This window comes from Lonchura striata, chromosome 1 (genome assembly GCF_046129695.1).
Source record: "Lonchura striata isolate bLonStr1 chromosome 1, bLonStr1.mat, whole genome shotgun sequence".
Lineage (NCBI taxonomy): Eukaryota > Metazoa > Chordata > Aves > Passeriformes > Estrildidae > Lonchura > Lonchura striata.
The window spans coordinates 110,549,569-110,561,507 of NC_134603.1; the positions used below are offsets into that span (position 1 = coordinate 110,549,569).

General features: G+C 35.9%; 1 protein-coding gene across 2 annotated transcripts in view; it reads left to right on the forward strand.

Annotated features, from left to right (window-relative positions):
• DPY19L1 (dpy-19 like C-mannosyltransferase 1) overlaps window positions 1-11,577 on the forward strand; it is a 44,571-nt gene extending 32,994 nt beyond the window's left edge. For both annotated transcript variants that reach the window (XM_021553274.3, XM_077786654.1), the window contains 5 exons: window positions 1,012-1,131; window positions 6,345-6,519; window positions 7,277-7,376; window positions 8,816-8,941; window positions 9,999-11,577. In XM_021553274.3, coding sequence (XP_021408949.2) covers window positions 1,012-1,131; window positions 6,345-6,519; window positions 7,277-7,376; window positions 8,816-8,941; window positions 9,999-10,155 — 678 coding nt within the window. In that variant the 3' untranslated portion in view covers window positions 10,156-11,577. The remainder of the gene's footprint in view (window positions 1-1,011; window positions 1,132-6,344; window positions 6,520-7,276; window positions 7,377-8,815; window positions 8,942-9,998) is intronic.
• Window positions 11,578-11,939: the final 362 nt, after the last annotated feature.

The window sequence follows — 11,939 nt, forward strand, 5'->3', positions numbered from 1 at the left end:
GCAGGGAGACTTTAATGGGGACTTAAAAGAAAGACAAGGACAAATTTTTAGCAAGGCCTGGTCCAATAGGACAAGGGATAATGACTTAGTACTGGAATCGGGCAGATTTAGGCAAGCTATAGGAAAGAAATCTTAATATAATGAGAGTGGTGAAGCACTGAGATCAGGTGGCCCAGAGAGTTGGTAGATGTCTGTCATGGTTTAACTCCAAGTTGCCTTAGAGGAGGTTTAGATTAGATATGAGGAAAAATACCCAGAAGTATTGTCAAGGAGTGGGATAGGCTGCCCAGGGAAGGAGTTTAGTCACCATCCCTAAGGCTTTTAAGTACGTGTAGATGTGGCATTGAGGTCATGGTTTAGCAGTGGACTTGGCAGTGTCAGATTAATGAGTGGACTTGACCTTAGAGGTCATTTCAAACGTAAATGATTCTATGATAATCAATCAGATAAAAGCACTGATTGCAAAAATGCCTCTGATTTAGCACAGCACTTTGGCAAGTAACATAGATTAATGTTAGGAGTAATGAGTGCCATATCTGATACTTTTTAGAATACTAAAGCAAGATGCCTCTGATTGTATCATTATCAAGGCTGATCGTATTTGCTTCTCTTATTCCATACTTGTGTATTTTGGGCACTAAAAAACAGGATCTCTTAACTGCTATAAAGAGGTTATACAAGAATTTTTACATATCCTGTTGTTGCCTAAGTTAAGCCTGTTAATGTCTAAGGATTTTTTAAATAGCTAGCTGTTTCTCTAGCTCCATTTTCTTTTATTAATGTTTCTCCTTCTTGTTATTCCATTTATTAGCATACTACATGCACTTTAGATAAAAAATAACAGAAAGTCATTATCACCATCTGAAATATTAATATCTTTACTTTGACTTGGACTCTTTCAGACAAGCTCATCATTTAAGCTATACTGAAAATGAAGTTGTGTGTTTAAGGCAGAAATGAAAAGTATGCAAATATGCTTCTGTGTCTTGTGGTTTCTTTTTTTCTTTTCAGCTGGTATTCCATGCGTTGCAGCTGTTGGCATACAGTGTCCTAGCGATTTTAATAATGAGACTAAAGCTGTTTTTAACGCCACATCTGTGTATTATGGCTTCCTTGGTGTGTTCAAAACAGGTAAGTTTTTGTCCTGTAGCTGTCTTCATATTTAGAGTATTACACAGATATTTGTCCTAAAGCAGATTTCTCTGTGTGTAATTGCTGTATCTGAAGGTACCAGATAAAAATAAACCAGATTATATTGCCTGTCAAAAATGGTTCCGTTCTCCCCTCTTCCCAAATAAAGCAAAAGTCTTGCTTTATGCAGCTTGTCCAACTGCATTATTATACAAGTTAACATGCTGTGTATCAAGCTTGAGCACAGGGAGATGTATCTTAGATTTTACTGTGTTTGCACACCTCTATGCCTCTGCAAGTTTTTATTGACTATTAATTTTATCCAGTGTTTGTTTACACTGTGTTTTCACAGCTCTTCAGAGCTTATTGCCTTGCATATTTCTTGTCTATTAATTCTTTGCAGAAGTCTCATTTGAAGTCTTGCATGTTGAAAACTTTTCAGTCATAAAAATCAAAACTCATATGCCTAACTCAGACTTAATCATTCTACTTTGAATAATCTGTAACATCAAATGTTACTAGATATCCTCCAGATAGAAAAGGTCTTAGAATAGACTTTCCACGTTTCATTATCTATGTTTCTGAGAAGTGAACGTGATTAAATCTCTATTTAGATAGCTATTTTAGAAGCTTTGAACATGCAGCAAAAGTAGGGTAAGTAGTCCTTTGTCTGGGAAGCAGGCAGGAAGGTAGACTGAAAAGTGTCTGAGCAGCTGGGTCCAGAGATCAGTGGTGCCAAGTCTGATTGAAGGCCAGTAACCTGAGGGGCCAGTGCTGGCTCCAAGACTGTTCAGTGTCTTTGTTAATGGACTGAATGGTGGGGCAGAGTGTACCCTCAGCAAGTTTGCGGATGGTACAAAACTGGGGGGAATGGCAGGGTCTTGCACATGGTGCCCAGTGACAGCACCAGAGGTGATGGGCACGTGCTGAAATGCAAGCAGCTCCCTCTGAACATGGGGAAGCTTTTTCACTGGAGGGGTGGAAAGCATTGGCATGATTGCCCATGGATGTGGTGGGGTGTCCATCCTTGGAGGTATTCGGAAGCTGTCTGGACATTGACCAGGGACACTTGGCTCTGGGTGACCATGCTCAAACCAGCCTTCAGAGGTTGCTGTCACCCTGCACAGCACTGTGGTTTTGTAAAAAGTCTAAAGGAGAATTAGGGTGCTATGGTGAAGGCAGTTCCTGTCTGTAGAACAGCTGATACCCATGTCAAACAACTAGAAGATGAGCGAATGAGACAGATTTATGCAGAGAAGAGAAAGTTATCTGATGTTAGGCCAGCTGAAGAAATAATTGCTTTCCAGAAAAATGAACTGCTTCCTAAATGATCTTTAGAAAAGGGTAGTTCTTTATAACACTGGACAGATTACACAGTATTGGTCTGCGTAAATGTGCTCATCCCTTTCTTGATGCCTGATGTACTTGGCATAGGTGAAAGTGCCGAGTGTTTGCCAACATCAAATTAATCTCTACAGTTAAAATACAAAATGCTAAGAAATTATCGAAACCTCTTTCTTTAGCCACCTTGTAATTGAGTATTTGGGCTTAGGAATTTCCTCTACATGGTTGCTATTCTATTGTTCAGTTTTGCAGCTCTTAGTTGTTCTTCAAATGCTGGCATCCTCTTAGGTGGTCTGGTTGTTCATGCAATAGCAGTTTGTACTGGTTATTTTTCTAAGTGAATTTTCATAAGGTGTTTCTGAGCAATTTGTAATGAAGCTTCTTTTAAAAAGCCAGAAAAACAAAATGAAAAAATACGTTCTTTTAACATGCAATTTCTAGATAACAATTATGATTTACATTAAAGCTGCCAAAGTTGATTTGGTCTTAGTTATTTTTTTAACTGTGTATTTCTTGATGGGCTTTTCTGCCCTGTTGGTTTTGGTGGTGGTATTTGTAGTAGAATTTTGTAGCAAAGTTCAGAAGTAAAAATATTTATATATTTTGTGCCACTGTAAAGTCTGTTCTGATTTTTTTTACCTGCGTGGTGACTTTTTTTTTAAGCACCTGAGTGTGATAGCATTTCAGTAATTTTTCCTGGATTGTTGTGGGTGTTTAGTACTGCAGATGAGGTCATCAGGCCACTTAGGGAATGCTAGTGCTTTTCGTAATTGTTGCATGTTGGATCTTAGAGGATCCCACGTGTCATAAGTGTGTAAATATTGGAAGGGAGGACAGTATTTTGTCAATATTTTTTTATCCGCTGCTTCCAACTGCATTTTGGCCCTTTGATTGTTCTGCTGTTTCCTATTGTAGAGTGAGGGTAAGCTTCTCAGGAAGCTGCAATTGCAGATGATAACCTCTTCTGGGAGCTGCCCCTGTTGGTTGGATCAGGTGACGGGTCCAGTGAGTTTCCCTTCCTTCATTGCAGGATCATGGAGGCACAGTTAGTTGGCTTGAAAGAAACAGATCATGAGTGCTAGGGAAGGGCTTTAGATTGCTGCAGGTCAGACATTTATTTCGTGCAGAAAGGGATAAATGACGAGCAGTACTACATGATACAACCTGGGAATATCCTGGCCCTGGTTTGAGCCTGAGGAGAAGCGTTCAAAGAAGTGAATCTAACTTTAAGTGAACAGCATAATGGAAAATCGAATAGATTTCCTTGTCCTTTTATTAGTGAAGGTTGTTTTACCTGTTCAGCTGTTCCCCAGGTTGGTGTTGATTGATACCCATAGAAGGCAAGCTGGATTTTTTTTACTGGTCTGACAGATGTGTGCTTGCTTTAGTAGAGAGAGGCTGATAATCTTCCAAGCAATACAGGACTGGCTTCAGCATGGTAGGCAGACACTGGCCCATAAGGCCGATCACTTCTAAGACTTAAGCAAACAATAAGAAAACTTTGTTTGTTGTTCTTGTTTTGGTTGGTTTGCTTGTTTTTGTAGGGCCAGGAGAATATCAAGTGGTTTTTAATGAACTTTTTCTATCCTACTGGCAGCTGAGGAGAAGTAAAAAAACTTGGGGCTGAAAAATCTGATTGTATGTGCAATACTGATCCAGAATTTCTTGGATGGAGGAAGATGTGACTTGTGATAAAATGATTGATTAACACTCAGTACACTTTATCATTGGATAAAGTTTTAAGTGTTTGAACATAAGTTAATAAGTAATAATTTGGTTTTACAGATGCAAGAAAAAATTAAGCAAATTTAAGATAGGCAGTTATTGTAATTGAGGTCAGCGCTATCCTTCCATCTAGCAGATCATGAAAGCTTCTCTGCAGTGGTACATTAGTACATCTAATTTGTTTTGAGGCTAAAAATTACTTTTTGCACATAGAAAAATAAAAAATTCTATGTTGTGTTCTTTTCAGCCCATTGCATGAATCCCTACACTTTCATTTTTCCCTTACCAGCAGCTTGTGGCAGCTAATGGACAATAAAAATGATAATGTTCTTTTTCTAATAAAGAATATTTTCATTGTCTGGAATGCTTTCTGATGAAAAGAAGTTACTTAATGTTGATTTTCATTGGAGAGTAATTCAATTCATAACACATTTTCAATAAAAGATTTTTAATTAAATAAAAATATAAAGTAACTACATATTTGCAAAGGGAAAAAACTCCCTTCTTCTATACAGCTGCATTTAAAGTATGAGGAACCTGTGATTAGAACCTTTAATTCTCATAGGTTGAACGAAGAGGAGTCATTAAATCATGGATCAGTTCAGTTTTGTCATTTAATTTACTGTTTGTGCTTCAAATTAGGTCCAGATCTGCTGTTGTTACTGTTCAGACTTTTGACATCCTCTTTCTGTTAGGGGAAATGATACTATCCTGAGTGGAAATTAAAACGAAATAGCTGGAGAAAGACAACCCAAAACCTTGAATTCATAAGAAAAAACCACATAAGGAACAGCATCCGATGAAAGAAACACTTTTTTTATATTGCATATATATTCAATCATTCTGGGCTCCTTGTGTAAACAAAATAGTGCTAAATTCAGAGACTTTGAACATCAATGAGGCTTTATAAAAGCATGCCAGTAATGTAATTTTCTTTGATTTTAAATGCTGTGGAACTGTCAAAGTTCTAGCATGTCAATGAAGTGACATTTTTGGAGCTGTTGGTGAAAAGGTTTGCTCATGTAGAGCAGCCTGCAAATGAATTCATTTCACGTCATCCTTCCAGATCCACACAGTGGTCAGACCTGTTTGGGATATTAACTTTCCCTGGATAATATTGCTGTTCTTCTCAGAGTGTTTAGTGAGTCTTTAGGGATGAGAGTAGAGGATACTGTATTTTTGGAGAGGTGGCTGGAGAATTTTAATAATCTGAGGTAGTTTGTGGTTAGTTTATAAGAAGGATAACAAACACTACCTAATTGGTGTAGTCAGCCTTGTGGGAGCTTCTACTGAGAGACTTTCTTTTATCGATTCATGCTTTAATTAAAAAAACCCCAGGTAACAGTACTATGAATGAAATGTATTTATTTAGCATGAGTTTGATATTTTTGATGTGTGGAGCCTTATAATTGGGAAAAAATGTAGTTTATACTTTCTTATTTAAGGTTTAGTTCAAATATGGGTGTAGTAAAGTGTTACTGCTGAAACTAAGCTTCAACACAGCAAATTTAGTACTACTTTTTTAGTTACCCATTTTCATGTATTTATGAATATTTGCTTAGAGCCTCCAGCAAATAGATTTTAGGAAACAATGCAAGCCCCAATTCAAGAAAGGAAAGAGTGGATTGTAAAGCAGCATTAAGCTTACTATCCTCAAAGTCTGTCTTTCTAATAAGTTTCAAAAGTTTGCAGTACAATCTCTAATCTGTATACTACAGATAAAAACTCTAAATGGAAACAGGAGATAAAATACTGTAAAAGTCCAGTTAGCTTTATTAAATCATCTTTAGTTGCAGATTTTGACATTTGAGATTTGACATACAACTTTAAAAGTTTACATTAACATGATTTTTTAAAATTCTTATATTTATTTAGAATTGCAAATGAAATGTGCAATATTTGTTAAACATGAGTAATTCTTAGGAATTATATTCTGAAATACAGTATGTATTATATATAATATTATGTTCTGAACTATATTATAATAATACGAATTATAATCTGAAGTTCAGTGGAGAAAAAATAGCAGAGATGTTTCGTAGTGCAATATATGTTAAGTTGCTAATATAGAAATAAAAATGAGTTGTTCTGCATACAGCATTACAGAATTGTTGTCTAGGAATTAATTGATTCTTGCATTTCAGTTGTTTGGATGGCTCTTCTATAAAGTCCAGCCCAAAACACTGGTCTTTGCTATTTTAGCATTGATGACAATAGAGGGATCTGCAAACCTTCGAACTCAATGGAACATCATGGGAGAATTTAGCAACTTGCCACAGGAAGAACTCCTAGAGTGGATACAAGTCAATACCAGGCAAGGTAAACTATTTCATAATGTAGGATGTCTCCATTTATTGTGAGGTTGAGCCATGGAATCTGTCACAAACGACTGCAGAGGTAACACCTGCTACTATCTGTTGCTCTGGCCAGTGCACTTGTTCACATAAAAGCTGTGGGAAAAAAGCACCAAAAGCTGTTTTTGTTAGACTCCTGGCTACTGATCTGGAGGTTCTAACCACTGGTGGATTATTTTCAACAAAAGTGTCTTTGCCAAGTCAAATTAAAATAGGTTTTTACTTAAATAAATATGTGGGTCCTGTATGTGAGTACATGATCAGCCTTTTGCTAGAAGAGAACTAAAAATATGTATGTGTGTTGTGGATGCACCCCTCCTTTTCCTAAAATCTGTCAGGAAACTGGTTGGAAACAAGGTAGTTGCTTACTAGAGAGAATATATGTTAAAGCCATAGTGGACTGAGATTTTACTGCCCGTTTAACACTGATGAAAGAGTTGTTAAAATGAGTATGTTACCCTACCCATTTGAAAAAAATAAGATGTATTAATTAAATCTCCATTCTTGGATGCTGAGTTATCTAATTGCTTGTATTGAGTTCAAGGTTACAAAAAACCCAAACTAAAGCTCTGATTTTGTGCATTTCCCGTTGATGTTACATACAGCCTTTTAAAAAGGAGTATCCTACCCTTGTCATGGTTTTTCTACAGGATTACTGGTCAGATTGCTTCTCTAATTGCTTGAGTCCTCATTTCAAAAATGCCTTTGATTGTGTATTTCAGATGCAGTTTTTGCAGGAGCAATGCCTACAATGGCAAGTGTTAAATTGTCTACACTTCGTCCTATTGTAAATCATCCTCATTATGAAGATGCAGGATTAAGGTAAATTTTGCAGTTGTGGTTTTATTTATGTCTTCTATTGATTCTTGTTATGTCTGTAGTACACAGTAGGAATGGCATTGTGTTATGTTGTAAAATTTGTTAAAATCTCATAGAACTGGATTTGTTATTTCAGTCAGATTGAAAACACATTATTTCTTGAGGATTTATGTTCCTCAGAAAGGATACACTCTGGAGACAGATATGGCTTCAAACTTACATACAGGACAATCAGAATTAAGTTAAGGAATTGGATTTCATCGGTACACTTACAGCCTTTCTTCATTCTAGTTTCTCTGACATTGTAGAGAGATAGAGTTTTTTTTCCAAGATAGCTAGTATATTTATTTCTATTAGCTTTCTATGATGGGCTGTCATTTTTTAATGATAATTGGTTAATTATTGAAGCTGAAATTTTGTAGTGGAGTTACTAAGATTTGTACTCTTGTTTTCAAAATCAGGATTTTTCCCTAAATTGAAATTGATTTATCTGAAAAGGTCATGAATTTATTTTACTAAATTTAATAATGTAGCATCATTTTTTGTTAATTTGGTGAAACTGCTTAAAAGAAATCCAACACAACAAAAATGCAGCAAGACAGAGAGGGATAAAAGAGAAAGGACAGGGATTTATTTTACATGCCTTATGTCCTTATGCTCTCTGCTTAGCATTAACTGGTTTTAACTTTTGGTCAGCCCTGAATTGGTCAGACAGTGGGACTTGGATGATCATGTAGGTCCCTTTCAACTGAAATGTTCTGTCCTAGTTACAAAATCATGGGACAAGGTGTGTTTGGGAAAAATAAGGTATAGGCAATACCTGTATTAAGTGTCAGAAAATAGATGGGCTTTAACAGAGGAGGGTATTACTGGATGTGATATGGACTGGAGGGACCTTAAAGGTCTTCTAGTTCCAAAACAGGCTCGTGGTGTCCCAGGGCTGATTTTGCTTGATGACTGCAGGTGGACTCCAGGTTTTGTGCTCTGCATTTCAAAATGTCCCAGCAAGGGTGGTGTGACCATAGTGACACATAGTGACAGGGATCTTTAGTGGGGAGACTCAGCAGAGGATTGATTGTTCCTGATCACCCCAGTCCAAGCAAGGTCGTTTCTAGCCTTGAGTAATTACATGCTTTGACATTGCTTTGACATCAATCATGGTTGCATTGCTTTGACATTTTACACTTCCAGTTCACAGTAACCATGGATCTCGTTACACAGTTGTCTCCTGCTACAGAAAAACCAAAGGGCTGTCTGCTGTGTTCCTGGAATCATTATATTTCTGGAGATGTAATCATACCTAAGCAAATGGCACTATTAATGTAAACTTTGCTTCAGCATAGTTACTTTGTGAAATAAAAACGCCTTCCTCTACAGTCTAAGGTTAAAGCTTCCATTTTTATGCTCTATTGCAACTAACACCTAGATTTTTCTTTTTGAAGGGCCAGAACTAAAGTAGTGTATTCCATGTACAGTCGAAAACCTGCAAGTCAAGTAAAAAGAGATTTGATGAAACTAGGAGTAAATTACTACATCCTTGAAGAGTCACTGTGTGTAAGCAGAAAAAAGTAAGTAATCTCCTTCCTTCTCACAAGAATAATGCACCCCTCAAATATGTAGTCTAAGATTCATATAAAGTTTTGGATTGTTGATTGGTGCTTTATTTATTAAAAGTGTCCAAGATAGATTTTTGTCCAGCATCTGTAGATAGTAACTGATCTAATTGACTTTACCCTCATTAGCAGCCCTGTGTTCTTTGTGTGAACCTGGAAAGCTGTGTTATATGTGTTTTAAACTTCACTGTAAAACACAGAAGGAAAGAAGTCATTACAAAGGAAATAAGCAATTATTCTCTGATGGCAAGAACAGATGTGTGTGTATAATGTAAGCCTAGTATGAATAAAAAAGGTGCAGAGTAAAAGACAGTTGGAGCACCAAAATGTTATGACCACTAATAGTTGCTAAAAATTTTGTCACATTTAAGATGTTCTTCAGAAAGAGCTATGCTTTTACTTCCCCCCTCACCCCCCCTTGGTTTCTCTTTCTGGCCTCCAGAGCACAATTAGTTTGGATTTTTGATTTTATTTTCATTTAGAATCAAATTAAATTTATCTGTTCAATTTCTTTTCTATTATCTTTCGCAAAATTAGAATATTCTCAGTTATTGTGACTTTGAAAAGTGGTTGTACAGGGAATTGATGTTGGCTGTGATCTTTTATAAAAACAAAAAAATTACTACTTTTTTAAGGTGTTTTACTTCCTGAATTTTCTTTAGAAATGTTAGCAATATGTATGCCACTCTCCATTTTATAGGAAGATTTAAGGGTCCCTGGTAATGTATAATGTGTTGCATAATTTGTTTTGTTTGATGTACTTCCTCCTCCAAATGAATTCTTTATCAATTACATAACCACAAAAGCCAGATGTATTTTACACATTCTCAATACCATTTTAAAATTACTGCTATATTTATTGATCTTGTAATCTGGTAATTTTTCTAGTATAAACACAAACTTAAAAAAATACAGATGGCACATACAAGTATTCATGGGGCACTATGAAGCAAGCTTCATGGATTTTTTTATGGCATTTCTTAATTTCTCTTTTCATATTCCTATTTTTTAGGCCTGGCTGCAGTATGCCTGAAATTTGGGATGTCGAAGATCCTGCTAATAGAGGAAAAATTCCTTTATGTACCCTTATGAGCAAGGATTCCAGGCCATATTTCATCACAGTATTTGAAAATAGTAATTACAGAGTCTTGAAGATTCCAAAGGAATAACATTTCAATGCAATGAAGCATCAGTCTTTCAAATCTTTAAACTAGTAACTGTAAGAATTCTAAATCAGAAATACCTTTTTTACTAGACTTAAAATGGAAAAATTTTATTTTATTATTTACCATTTTAAGTGAATTCTGATTATAGAAATATCTTAAACCTAACAGTTTGGATTTCTATTTCAGGGTCAGTCCCTTGAGATTTGCTATGCAAATGATTATATGTTTGCACATTTTATTTAACACTGATCCAAAAAGAGCTAAAAGTAGCTATGGAAAAGTTCGTAGGTGGACTTGAAACTTCATTTTTTTGGTGCATGTTATTGGAATCCTATTGATATTAAAAAAAGAAGACTAATAAGGGTAATATTTGCAGTAAGCAATAGTTTAGCTTCTCAGTGTCCAAGGGTTTTTAGCATTCTTATGCATTCAGAATAAGCTGGCATAATATACATGAAATTTTTTAGGGAAAATGCTTTATTCAGGAAAAATCTGTCATAGCCTTAGAAAGATACTAAAATAAATCCTTCACTGCCTTAACTAGACCTTCAGCGCCTAACTTGATAAGAAATTACTTTCAAAATTTAATGCCCTTTTTCCTTTCCCTATATATTAGATCCTGCCTGGACTTTTTCATTAGCATTAAAGGAAAATGAAATTTATCCCAGTTGTGCTATGGGTGTAGTCAGTTTTGTGGGTATAATTGCTCCAGCATTATTAGACTGATTCTGCTGTTTTTCTGTCATCTTGATGTCACACCAGTATTATAATTAGATAATAGAGAGCTCACTTTCCGAGATACCCAGTCTGAGGACACCCTTTAGTCATTTAACTGAATTTTTGTATGTTTATTGCCATTGGGAGCTATCACAGTAATTGTGATTCTACAGCATCATAAGAGTGCTAAGGTCTGATGTTTCGCCGTGTGTCTTTCATGGTTTGGATTTGTTTCAACTAGGTTTTCTTGTTCACATCAGTCTGTTGGTATGACTGGTCTTTTTAGCCCTAATAACATCTGGTGATCCTGGATGTTATAGGGACACCATCCATCACGCCTGTAACAGTGTCAATTAAATGGGAACCTGTGATAAAGTAGTAGTATAACAACTGATCAGTATTCTAAAATGTCTTATTTTTTTATAATCTGTTTTATTGAGAGGGTGAGGGAGAATGGCTGAAAATGCGTTAGCTTTTTAACTTTTACAGAGTAGATTTTGGAAAAATTTCTATAAGGAAACTCACAAAAAAAGGGCTTTTGGGAAGTCACTTTTTAAAATGTTAATTGAATTCAAGGAAGCAGGAAAAAGTCTTTATATAAACATTGTGACTAGTGTTTCGGCACAAAAAGGTACTGTATTTTTATGAAGTTTATGCCAACTGTTGACATGTACTTACGTGGTTAAATAAAAAAGAGAAAGATGGAAATTGTGCTCATGTTTCTGGTAGGTGTTACACTTCTCTTATGTCTGTTAAACTGAAGTTTAACACAGTTACCACAGCGGATACAACTGAAGCTGAACTTTCAACTAAAAAAATGCACAGAAGGCTGCTGATGATTAAACCAAAATCACACACCTCTTTCTGGCTTCCTTTTTATTCAAAATATCAGTGCAGAAATATGTGAAAAGACTGGTGGAATGAGGAAATATTTGAAAGTTAAAGTTCAAAGATGTGCTTTAGTAAAAATGTTCATCATTTGTTGAGGAGGTGACTGTTACTCAGTACATGGCCAGACACTGCAAATTCTCATCTCCAGGGATATTATGCTGATCCTCTCTTTAAACTGC